This window comes from Vulpes vulpes, chromosome 15 (genome assembly GCF_048418805.1).
Source record: "Vulpes vulpes isolate BD-2025 chromosome 15, VulVul3, whole genome shotgun sequence".
In the NCBI taxonomy this organism is placed as follows: domain Eukaryota; kingdom Metazoa; phylum Chordata; class Mammalia; order Carnivora; family Canidae; genus Vulpes; species Vulpes vulpes.
Window position 1 is genome coordinate 118,227,643 of NC_132794.1, and position 12,152 is coordinate 118,239,794.

The window sequence follows — 12,152 nt, forward strand, 5'->3', positions numbered from 1 at the left end:
CGGGTCAGGGCAGGGCAGGCCTTGGCAGCCATGGCCCAGGGGCCCAGAGCCCCGCGGCGCCCCCCTCCCCGCCGCCAGCTTGACGGTTGTCTGACACGCAGCACAGCGCGGTGGGCGCCGGCGACACAGAACGCAGCGGCTGGAGGGAAGGCACCGTCCAGAGGCGGCGGGGCGGGCTGACGACGACGCCCTTGCCCTGCTTTACGTCCGACGCGCTCGCGTGTTTGTCTTCGACTTATGTTCTTTAGTTTTCAGAGGGAGAGAGAGATGGGCGGTGGCGCGGGGCAGAGGCACAGGGACACCCCCAAGCAGGCTCCACGCCCCGCACGGAGCCCCTCGCGAGGCTCGATCTCAGGACGCGGGGACCGCGACCGGAGTCAGACTGAGCCCCCCGGGCGCCCCGCACGTTTGTGTTTTAACAACCAAAAGTGCACCCTTCGTGCTGGCCCCGCCGTCCCTCGTCCGCCACCGGGGTGGGAACCTCTGTAAGGCCCGCAGCCTCCCCAGGGTTAGTCCCGACTTCTGCTTCCTGCTCCCCGTGTCCCGGACGACGCCCAGGGCATTGGGGTCACAGCGCTCTGGGGAAGGGAGCCCTGGGACCAGGCGGTGGCCAGTTCCCGGGGCGTAGATGCTCCCGCGGTGGCGGCTCCTGAGCCACATCACGTCCCTGAGCACAGCCCTGGGGTGACCTGGCGTGCGTCTGCCCCGGGGACCTCCTCTGGGGAGCCTCGGGGGCTGGCCCTGGGGGTGTCCTTGCTGGACCCCTGAGCACCGACCAGGCGCAACACAGACTTGCAGTGTTCATGCGCCGGAAGTGGCTGGATGGACCGAGGGACGGACGGCAGGGCAGGCGGGCAGGCGGGCCGAGGCTGCCGCGGGCTCCGGCCCCGAGCGTGACCGCGGAGGGCGCCCCGAGCTGCCGCTGGACGCGGTCCGGTTCGCGGCCTCCCAGGACACGCGGGGAGTTCACAGGCCCGGCTCGTGCACACCGACGCGCACGTCTTGTCCCCGACGCAGGAACATCGCCAAGGTGGTGAGCCAGGTGCACGCGTTCCAGGAGAACCCCTACACGTTCGCCCCCGACCCCAAGCTGCAGTCCTACCTCAAGCAAAGGATCGCCCGCTTCAGCGGGGCCGACGTCTCCGTGTTAGCGGCCGACAGCAGGGCCTCCCCCCACCACATGAGCAGCGAGAAGCACTCGCGGAAGATCCAGGACAAGCTGCGCAGAATGAAGGCCACGTTTCAGTAGTGGGGGGAGGGGGCCCCCGGGGCGAGAACTGCAGCGCGGGGGGCGGGGGCCGGGAGAGGAGCCCCGCGGCCCGGCCAGGCGAGCGGCGCTGCACCTGCTGCTTCACACGGGGCTCAGGCTGGGCGGCGGGGCGCGCCCCGGGGCCCCGGGAGGTGGAGGCCCAGGGCCCGGAGGGGACGGGCTCCCGCAGAGGCGGGCTCTGGGCTCTTCCTGCTCGTGTAAAACTATCTTTACAAATCAAAACAATAATAGAGTAAGTGAACCCCCCCAGGAGCCGTATACGCACCCACACTTCTAGAGATGAACCGCTCCCACCCAGCTCCAGGGATCCCCCAGACCCCACCCACCCCCCGACTCAGAGCACTGTTTCCAGGAGTCTGGCTTCCGTCTGCCCAGCAACCAAGGACCAAGATGACCTCCGACCCCCATGCCAACCCAGGTTCCAGGGGTTTCCGAGCCGTCCACGGGCCTGAGGCTTCCCAGTGGCCCAAGCCCCTAACCGGGTCCAGACTCCCCTGCCCAGGCCTCCCGCTCCCTTCCACCCAGACCACCACCACCACCCGCCCCCCCCCCCGCTTCCACCCAAGTCTCCCCCGGCCCCCTCCCTCACCCCCGCCCTCCAGACCTCGCCCCCACCCCTCTCCCCCTTCTACCCCCACCCCTCACCTCCTACCCTCCATCCTCCAGACCTCCCCCCAGACCCCAACCACCCCCTCCCATCCATCTGGCCTCCCCCCAGGCCTCCCCTTCCCTTCCATTCAGGCCCCCCAGATCTCCTCCCACACTCTTCCAGACCTCCCCTCACACCCCACACTTCACCCCCACATGCCCCGCTTCCCCAGACCCTCCTTGCAGATCTCCTCCTAGGGGAGCAGCTCAGCTCACCCCTGTTCCAGCCTAAGCAGGGGTGCCCGAGTTTTGCAGCCGCTGCCCCAACAGGCCCGATGGGGTCTCGGTCCCAGCCCAGCCTCCTGCTGCTGGTGAGCACCTCACAGCTCCACGCTGGCGGCCAAGTGCCCGCGGCCCCGCGCCCTCCACCCTTGCCAACCCCACCACCTACGACAGCTCCCGGGGAGGCCTGCCAGGCTCTGCTTCCTCGCAAAGCACACGGACAGCAGCTCCAGGGCAGCCCCTCCGGTGGCCTGGGGCCCGTGCCCACCTGCCTTCCGCAGCCGTGCATGCGCTGCACACGCCTGTGCCCAGGCTCCTGCCGCTTGCCTTCACTAGAGCTTTGTCAGAGCCCAGGACAGAGGACGGTTGCTGCCCGGATGGTGCCAGGCTCCTCCCGGGGCTCCGTTTCCGGCCGGTGCTGGGGGCCGCTCAGCAGCGAGAAGGCCCCCTGGGCCAGGCGTGCGGGCACGGAAGTGTGGTCTGAGCCCCGACACCATCGCAGGTGCCAACGTCCTTCGGTGGCAAATCGCCGGGAGACCCAGGGCTGTTCTCACCTCAGAATCACGGATTCTTACGACAACCAGCCAGTGGGATTGGGGAAAGCGGCTACTTGCAATAAGATGCTGAGTTTGTAACGTCAAGATGTGTTTCCCACATAAATTCATCAGAGACTTACTTCCAGGACGCGGAGGACTCGGTACCCGCCACGCGGAGGCGGGCTTCTGGCCTTCCCACGAGGACCCGTTCCACTAATCAACGCTGACGTTCAGATTCCGAGGTTGCAGCGGCGGAGTCCCCGAGCCTGAGTTAGCGTCTGGCGCCGAGACACATTCCAGTCGTAATGATTTCTTCGCGGGAAGTGACCGGGCTTTCGGCTTAAGCACGACTGTCTGCATGTCGCCCAAATGTCACTGGCACAGATTTCTAAATAAAACCATTTCTACAGACACGGCTTCAGACACCTTACTTTGTCTCCCAAGTGACACTTGCCCTGGGGGGTCAGGGTGGGCTCCTCAGGGGTGCTCCTGACGGCACCAGGGGACGCGGAGGACCGGCCACAGCCGTGTCCTTGGGAGGCACAGAGACGGGCCAGGTCTGCCGATCCATTCATTCAATTCAGGGCCCCCAGAAGCAAACCCCGTCACTCCAGGGCAAACTGCCTGAAATCGCGGAGCCCCCGAGGCCGCCGTCCCAAGGCCCCAAGGCGACTCCACCACGGTCTGCGGGCAGCAGCAAGCTCAGCCCACCGGAGCCTAGGGGCGGGACGACGGCTCCTCAGTCCCCCTCCTCCATCCTCCGTCCGGGGGCAGGGCTGGCTTCCGGCCGCTGGGAAGGGTCCTGGGGGAAGAGCTTAGGGTTGGGGGAGGCCGTGGGCGCAGAAGATTCGGAGACGTGAATGTGGCACCTTCGGCAGGAGCCCCCCGGAAGCCCTCTGCCTGGCAGGGGGCCCCGAAGAACAAGGGCATCGTGGGCAGCAGCTGCCACCGCTAGGTGGATCCCGCGTCCCAGCCCTGGGTGGAGGGGTGGGCCCGGTCCTCACCCACCTTAAAATCACTGCAGCCCGCTATCTCTTGCTCCCAGAGACTCGAGCAAGGCCATGAGGACCATGAGGAGCTCCTCTGCACCGGGGCCAAGCAAATCACCGGGTTGTCCTCTAGGTGACCCCTGAGCGCCCCCTCAGCCAGGCTTCCAGGTACCTCCACCAGGGCAGTCCCCTCCCACACCAGCCAGACCACCCAGGACCACCAGGCTGGAGCGTCAGGTGGCCCCGAGTGGGCCGAGCGGACCGGCAGGGAGTGGCGCCGGCCGGCCAGCCCAGGAGCCGCGGGGACACCGGCAGAGGCCCGCTGAAGGCCCGCGGAGCCCCACGCAGCCAGGCCCCAGGGCACGGCGCCCCGTCAGGAGGGGTCAGGCTCTGACCCCAGAATCGCCAGCTCCAGCCACTGCTCAGGGCGCTGGGTTACACTGCGCCGAACAGCTCGGTGTCCTGTGTGCCGTGGGGTGGATGGGCTCCCGGCTCCCGGTGGATGGGTCCAGGCTGGCCTTCCTGGACCGCCCTGCAGGCAGGGGCACTCTGGGGCTGTCCTCTGGCCGCCCTTGCCGTTTGGGGCTTGTTCTATGAGCACCGGGGCTTCCCAGGGGGCACCGCGCGTGGGCCTGCCCATCTCCTCACCCACCTCCCACCCCATTGGGGGCTGACCTAAGGCACCGTGGGAAGCGGTGCTTAGAAGGGAAAGGACGGGGCCAAAGACCACATAAGGCCTGCAGTCGAGTCTCACCAGCCTCCCCATGCGCCATCCTACAGCCGCTTCCCTTACACACGAGGGCTCACGGATAGAGAAGGAAATCACAGATAAGGGAGCCAGGCCTCCTGCTGTTGGAGAAAGACGTGGCCGAGAAGCCAGTGGAGAGGCAAGGTGTGTGTGGACCTGTGGGTCGGCGTCCTCACCCCCCTCCCCTGTGCCAGCGCAGGGCTGTCACGGCCCCCCTGGTGTTCTGAGTGGACCATCTCTACCGTAGGCTGTGCCGGGCACCGTGGGGCTGGGGGTTCCCAGCACCTCTGGTCTGCACCCCCCAGGTACCAGCAGCACCCCCATGCGTGACAGCCAGCATCTCCAGACGCCACCAAACACACCCTGGGGGACAAACTACTCCCCCCGACAACCTGTGGCCTGGAAGCAGTGACACCCCAGGAGCATCAGTACACCCTGTACCCAGATATCATCCTCTGGAAAAAAAGGAAGCACAGATTTTTGGAGAAATGGCCGAATGGCTGATTCTAGGGCTGGAATTCGTCAAGTACAAGATGAACAGAAGTTTCTGGTCACACTGCAAAACCAGGAAGTGTGGGAAGCGGGGGGTAGAGCACATCAGAAGGACACAAGAGGAGAGGAAAAGGGGAAGACTGGTATCCTCGACCTCTACACGCCATGCGTGGGCCTGCACCCTGCAATCAAAGAGCACCCCTGAGTCACCGAACAGGAACAATTCTGGGAGAACCCCAAGCAGCACGTGTCGGTGCCCTGGGCGCGGCCTGGTTTACCCACGAGGGTGGGGTGCACGGATGCCCGGCCCCACCCCCCGGCAGGGCAGGGAGGGGACATGGAGACCTGGCAGGTGCCACATTCACTTCTCGGTCTTCCTCTGAAAACCCATGACCCCAGGCTAATCACGAGAAGGCGCCCGGCAGACCCAAGTACAGGGGCACCCACAGAACGCCCGAGAGCCTCCTCCATGCGTCAGAAACGTGGAAAACAAGAGTGAGAAGCTGCCAGGGTCCCGAGGGGTAGGGGAGGCAGGGCAGGATGCGGGACCGGGTCCGGGGACGGCAGAGGCGCATCTGCGGGAAACCTGGCAAGACCCAGACTGTGGCTCAGCGCACGGCGTTGGGCCACCAAGAATTTCTCAGCTGGGACGGAGGTGCCGGCCGCTCACCCGAGGGGAAGCACGGGGACGCCAGCGTCTTCCCTGCCACCTGGCTGTAAACCTAAAACTATCGCAAATAAAAAACCATAAAAACTGCCAGAGCTGGTGCACAGAAACACGATGGATTTCTGTTGTTTCTTGTTGTATTCGACGACCTTGCTAGATCCGTTCAATTCCAATAACGTCCTGGCAGGTTACTTTGCACGTTCCCTATTTGTAATCGGGTCACCTGCAAATGATCGTGGCTTTACTTGTTTCTTTCCGGCCTGCATGAGCCTCATTCCTTTTTCTTGTCTTATTGCTCTGGCTAAACCTCTAGAACAACGTCGACTACAAGGAGTCACGAGTCACGTAGTCACTGCTTGGTTGCAGCACCGTTGGCTTATTCCGAATCGTCCCCAGGGATGCAACATTCTCAGTCCCGGTGTGGGCTGCAGAGACTCTTTAATAAAACGGTTTTCTGCGGAGTGTGAGCCCCGCCCGCGGGCCCTGGGCGGCCCCACCCCGCGCACGCGCACCGCTGCTCGCACCCCCGCAGGTGGGGGCGGGGCCGCACACACCGCCCCCGCGGCCGCGGGAGGTCGCAGCTAAGGCCGCAGGGAGGGGCGGGGGCGCCTCGTGGGGTGGAACCTTCCAGGGCTCGGGGTGCGGGGCGGTGGCGGGGCCCGCACATGCGTACGAGCGAGTCGCCGCCGCGCCCCGGGGCTGGTGGCTGTGCGCGTTCGCTCCTGCGCGCGAGAGCCCGAGAAGCGCGGCCGCCGCGTCCTGCAGGTGGTTCCCGGTCGGGGCCCGCGCGGCCCGGGGGCGAGTCGGCGGGGGCGGGGCGGGGCGGGGCGCGCGGGGGCGCGCGGGGGCGGGGGCGTAGACCTGCGGTTCCCGCTGCGGCTCCAGCTCCGGCTCCAGCTCCGGCTCCCGCTCGCTCGCACCGTCCGAGCGCGTGTGCGCGGCCTCGCTCGGGCCCCCGGCCCCGGCCCCGGGATGCTGCTCCGGCCGCGCCGGCCGCCCCCGCCCGCCCTCCCCGCGCCGGCCTCGCCGGACAGCCCGGACCCCGAGCCGCGGACCCCGCCCCGACGGCCCGCCTCGCCCGGCGCGCTGGCGGCGCCCGCGCCCCCCGCGCCCCCCGCGCCCCCCGCGGCCCCCGCGTCCCCCGGCCTCCGCGGCTCGCCCGTGTCCCCGGGCTCGGCGCAGCGCACGCCCTGGAGCGCCCGCGAGACGGAGCTGCTGCTGGGCACGCTCCTGCAGCCGTCCGTGTGGCGCGCGCTGCTGCTCGACCGCCGCCAGGCGCTGCCCACCTACCGCCGCGTGTCGGCCGCGCTGGCCCGCCAGCAGGTGCGCCGCACCCCCGCGCAGTGCCGCCGCCGCTACAAGTTCCTCAAGGACAAGCTCCGCGACGCGCACGGCCAGCCGCCCGGGCCCTTCGACGCGCAGATCCGCGAGCTCATGGGGCTGCTGGGCGAGAACGGGCACCCCCGCGGCCGCCGCCGCTCCCCGGGGCCCGGGCGCCCCCCGCGCGGTCGTCGGCCGGCCCCCGAGCCAGGTGAGGGGGGCGGGGCCCGGGAGGGGACGGGAGGGGGGAAGGGTGGGGGTCAGGGCCGGGGAGGGAGGCGGGAGGGGACGGGGAGGGGGGAAGGGTGGGGGTCAGGGCCCGGGGGGGGGCGCAGGGGCCAGGAGGGGACGGGGTGGAGGGGGGGTGGGGGTCAGGGCCCGGGGAGCGGGGGCGCAGGAGCCAGGAGAGGACGGGGTCGAGGGGGGTGGGGGTCAGGGCCCGGGGGGGCGGGGGCGCAGGGGCCAGGAGGGGACGGGGTGGAGGGGGGTGGGGGTCAGGGCCGGGGAGCGGGGGCGGGAGGGGACGGGGGTCAGGACCCCGGGTCTGAAGCGGGGGCGGTCCTGGGGCGCAGGGCCCGGGCGGGGACAGGATGGGGGGTAGAGGTGGGGGTCAGGGCCGGGGCGCAGGGCCCTTCTGAGCCCCGCCGCCTTGCAGAGGTCCTGCCGCCGCCCTCCGCCCGCGACCCCGACGCAGAGTCCGCCTGGAGGCTCAGGTTCAGCCCGACCCCGCCCAAGTCTGCAGACGCGCCCCGCGCCCCGGGCTCCCCGCCGCCGCTCTCCGCCGCCCCCGCGCCCGGCCGCCACGAGGACAGCGCACCGTTCCGCGCCCCGGGCTCCCCGCCGCCGCCGTCCCTGGACCGGGAGGACCCCGAGTCTCCGCCCCGGCGCCCCGAGCACCACGCGCCGCCGCAGGCCGCGGCCCCGTCGCTGAACACCGCCCTGCTGCAGACCCTGGGGCACCTGGGCGACATCGTGGCCATCCTGGGCCCCCTGCGCGACCAGCTGCTGACCCTGAACCAGCACGTGGAGCAGCTGCGCGGCTCCTTCGACCAGACGGTGTCCCTGGCCGTGGGCTTCATCTTGGGCAGCGCCGCGGCCTCGGAGCGAGGCGTCCTGGCCGACCTGCGGGAGTGAGGCCCGCCTGCCCCCCCCCCGTAGGGGCGCGTCTCCTGCGACCCGGTCCCGCCGCCCTCCCCTACTCCCAATCTAGGTAGTTCAATAAAGAGATTGTTTATTCCCGACCTCGTTCTGCGAATGTGCTGGTGGGGCCTGCGGAGCCAGACCCCAGGGAGGACCCAGGGGTGTGCGGGGCTGCTGGCCGGTAGGTTGGGGTCCTTGGACCCCAGGTCTCCCACACCCGGGGCTCCAGGACGTGGCCCAGCAGCACAGACCAGCCTCTGCCTTCCCGGGAGCCCTGCTGAGCAGGACGCTGGGAGGGGGTGGGAGTGGCAGCGACCTCCCAGCCCGGCCCTGTGGGTGGGTCCCCTCCCCAAGCTGCCCCAGGCAGGCCTAAGGAGCGGCCAGAGAGCCAAGGCACCTCTAGGAAGGGGCTTCTTTAGTCCCGGGGAAGTGGTTGCTCTGGGTGGGCCCTGGCGGCCCTGGCAGGGGCTCTGAGACTTTGGACTTAGGTCAAGGACCAGGCCCCTGCAGTTCTGGGAAGACTTGGCCAGAACCGCCCTGGGAGCATTTTCCAAATAGTAATTGTGACCCCACCCTCCACAGGTGGATCCGAAAGGGCCGTCCCGGAGGGGCTCCCGCCCTGGGGAGATAAGGAAGTAGCCGGGGGCTCCTGTCCAACATAACAATAGTTTCCCAAGTAGGGGCTCATTCAGACGCTCAGGTGCCCCGGGCCACAATGCTCAGTGAGGGGGTGGGCGTTCTGCAGGCCTGTGTTCCAAGGTTCCCGCAGTCCCTGGGGCTCTGGGGTGGGTGGTGGGCCTAGGGTGGGTTACAAGCCCCTCCCCCAAGTCCTTTTCAGGAGTCAGCGGAAGACGCCCCCGGTGGGAGCAGGAGTGGTCTCTCCGAGCCCAAAAGCTGAGCCCACCTCTCCACGGTGTCCATGGCAGGTCCTGGGGGCTTGTGAGACCACAACCATAGAGGTGACGGAGTCCCCTGGCGCAAGACATGCTCGCCTCTGCTTCACGATCCTGGCCCTTCGCCATCCAGACCCTCCTAGGTCACAGCCAGGGTGGGCAAATCTGCCAGCCCCCAGGGGTAGGGACAATAGGGGGCCCCAAACCCCGTCGCCAGCCCCTTCTGCGGAGGAGGGAACCCCAAGTTTCCTCGCCTGGTATCCTCAGTGCTTCAGGCCCGGGAGGGAAGGGGTCTTGGCTGTTGCCATCGCCCTGGCTCAGCCCAGCGGCTCGGCCGGATGCTCCGCTCTTTAAAGACATGTGGTGGCCGATGCCCTGAAGACTCCAAGCCTCTTGCAGGTCAGCGGGGTGAGCGCATCCTCACCCTGCTTTGCGGGCCTGTCGCGTGCAGGTGTCCCGGGTCGGCTCTGGCGGGGGGCATGCACACGCCGCAGCGGGAAGGGCGTCCCCCCACGAGCGCATCTTTGCCCGGGCCTGACTGCGAGCGCGGGGGTGGGGGGAGGTCCCCAGCAGGGTCTCCTAGGACCGCTCCTCAGAGTAGGGCTCCTTTCATCTCAGTAAGGGCCCTTGGACAATAGATTCATACCTTTTAAAAAAATTTTTGCATTAAAATATACATTAAAAATTTTGGGGGACGCCTGGGTGGCTCAGCGGTTGAGCATCCACCTTCAGTCCAGGGCAGGATCCCAGGGTCCCAGGATCGAGTCCCGCATCGGGCTCCCTGCGTGGAGCCTGCTTCTCCCTTCGCCTGTGTCTCTGCCTCTCTGTGTTTCTCATGAATAAACAAAATTAAAAAAAAAAAAAAAAAACTTGCCATCTCAGGCATCAAGCATCCAGTCCAGCATCACCCAGCACGTTCCCTGCGGTGCGGCCCCCACCCCCAGGCTGAGACTCTGTCCCTGCCCTCCGTGCCCCCTGCGCCCCCGTCTCTGGGAAGGTGACCCCACGGGGACCTCATGCACGTGGCATCACGCGGCACGTCCTTCCGCGTCTGGCTTCGCCCTCGGGGCGTGTCCGCACCTCTCGCGGCGGCTGAGTGCAGCCCCGTGTGGCCGGAGCTGCCGTGCTCCTCCTTCCGTCGGTCCGTCTGTGCGGGACACTCGGGTCCCCACCCCCTCTGGGCGCCTGTGAGCGTGTGATGCAGCCCTGCCCCCGGTCCTGGGGGGCACTCGGAGGGGAGACCGCTGGTAATTCCGTTTTTAATATTTTGAGGAAGCTTGATGCTGTTGTCCACGGGGCTGCACCATTTCACGCTCCCAGCAGCAGCGCCTCCAGTTTCGGAGTCCTCCCCAGCACGTGGGATTTTCTTAGCTTTTTTTTTTTTAAGATTTATTTATTCATGAGAGACAGAGAGAAAGGCAGAGACGCGGGCAGAGGGAGAAGCATCCGTGTAACGCTCCCGTGACAAACGCTTCCGTGGTGGGAACCTTCTCAAACCCCGGCTGCTCTGGGACTCGCTGGGGCAGGCTCCGACATCCGCAGTCACAGCAGCAGGGCTCCGTGTCCCTGACCTGCCATTTTTGCAAAGAACACATCCGCAAGATCTGGGTGGACGTTCGTCCTCAGTATGACTCTAGGGAGGTAAGACAGGCGTGTCCCCCCCTCCCCGGGATCCCGCAGTTCAGCCCGAGCCCTCCTTCCCCGTTGCACAGGGTCTGCGACTCCTTCCTCGTGTTTGCACCACCGACGCGCCCACTTTGCGTCCCTGGGTCCTCCTCGGCCTCCCTCACCGGCCCTGCGGCGAGGGCACCCGGTCAGAAACCACGCTGCTCTGGATTATGCCCCGGATGTTTGCGTCCCCAAATTCCTGTGTTGAAACCCTTCCCCCCACTATCCCCCAGTGTGATGGTGTTAGGACGTGGGGCCTCCGGGGTGAGCTTAGGCCCTGAGCTTCGCCACCGGGATTGGTGCTAGGGGGAGACCGTCCGCTGCCCGGGAGTGGCTCTCCCGGGAACCCCTGCACCCCGGTCCCCTGATCTGGGCCCTCCCGCCTCCGGACCCGTGAGAAAGAAGCATCTGTGTGCCGCCCAGCTCCCCGGACGCGTCACTCGAGCGCACCTGGAATCCCACACCAGGTCCACGGGGGTGTTCCAGACGTCTGCGGGCCAGCCCCTCACTTTGTCCCCTGACGTCCCCCAGGGCACATGCACGTGCTGTCTCCCAGAACCATTATTTGTGATCTAGATCTGGAGAAATCCTAGCTTTTGTTGTTGTTGTTTTTTTTTTTTTGTCCTTTCAGTGTAACAGTGGCTCTGTCGTGGTGAGGCTCATGTCCTCCTGGCCCATGACTGGGCCACATGCAAGCCCCGCGGAGTCCCCGGCTGCGTCCTGGTCCTCTTCCCGGCCTCCCGCATGGACACACCCGACATGCAGGCCCTGGGGCTTTTCTGCCCGTAGAGCGAGTCACACGTATGTCACACGTAGGACAGCAAGAGGGCACCCCGTGCCCTTGGCTCTGATAAGGACCTTGTAGGACCCTTCCCGCCTCCCCAAAATGTGGGATCTCGGAAAGATGGGCAGTGGCCGCACTCCCTGCTGATTAGCGCCTCCCTCCCCGTGTCCCTGGGCCCTGCCGCTGGACCCCCTGCTCCACGGAGTGCGCGGGCAGGCTGGGTGCCCCCATCACCCCACAGCCTGGAAACCAGCCCCCCAGCTGCACACTCACACCAGGTTCTCTCCAGCGGGAGCAGCCAAGGGGGAGCCAGAAGGGCGGCGGCCCGGTCCCCTCCTGGGGTGGGCGTGGAGGAGGGGCCTGGCGTGGGGCGGGCCTCCCTGGGCCTTGTATCTGGGTTGGCCCTGGGTGGCGGATGGAGCCCAGGGGGCGGGCTGAGGCCCGGGAAGGTCCCGTCCAGGGAACGCGGGGGGCGGGGCGGCCAGGGTCTCCAAGTGACCCAGGGCGTGCGCTTGGGGAGCCCCTCCCCGCTGCAAGCAGGTGCAGGTTCGGGGGCAAGTCAGCGGTCAGGGCCGAGGCCACCCCGCGTCGGGTCCTGAGCCTCGGAGGAAGGCGGCAGCCGCGCAGGGCCCACCCCAGGGGACACGAAGCCCAGCCCCACCCCTGGGGGACGAGGGGCCGCAGCCCGGGTGGTGCGGAGGCGCGTGGTGGGGCCGGGAGGGTGTGGGCAGCAGGACCCCTGGGGAGGACCCTGGCCCGCCGCGGGAGCACCGGG

The 12,152-nt window shown here is 67.6% G+C and overlaps 2 protein-coding genes across 2 annotated transcripts in view; both read left to right on the forward strand.

The window, feature by feature from the left end:
• KNDC1 (kinase non-catalytic C-lobe domain containing 1) overlaps positions 1 to 1,630 on the forward strand; it is a 49,726-nt gene extending 48,096 nt beyond the window's left edge. Inside the window, exon 31 of the mRNA XM_026010649.2 lies at positions 1,018 to 1,630. Coding sequence (XP_025866434.2) covers positions 1,018 to 1,249 — 232 coding nt within the window. The 3' untranslated portion in view covers positions 1,250 to 1,630. The remainder of the gene's footprint in view (positions 1 to 1,017) is intronic.
• A 4,914-nt stretch (positions 1,631 to 6,544) lies between these two features.
• UTF1 (undifferentiated embryonic cell transcription factor 1) lies at positions 6,545 to 8,026 on the forward strand. Its single transcript, XM_072738182.1, has 2 exons — positions 6,545 to 7,098; positions 7,507 to 8,026. The coding sequence occupies exons 1-2, from the start codon at positions 6,545 to 6,547 to the stop codon at positions 8,024 to 8,026; spliced, it is 1,074 nt and encodes a 357-aa protein (XP_072594283.1).
• The last annotated feature ends 4,126 nt before the right edge of the window (positions 8,027 to 12,152 follow it).

Bases quoted from the DNA above. Each gene is read 5' to 3' on its own strand.
- UTF1 (XM_072738182.1), top strand. From the start codon at position 6,545: ATGCTGCTCCGGCCGCGCCGGCCGCCCCCGCCCGCCCTCCCCGCGCCG. The intron at 7,099-7,506 runs GCCAGGTGAGGG...GGTGGGGGTCAG, and splicing joins GGTCGTCGGCCGGCCCCCGA to GGCCGGGGCGCAGGGCCCTT.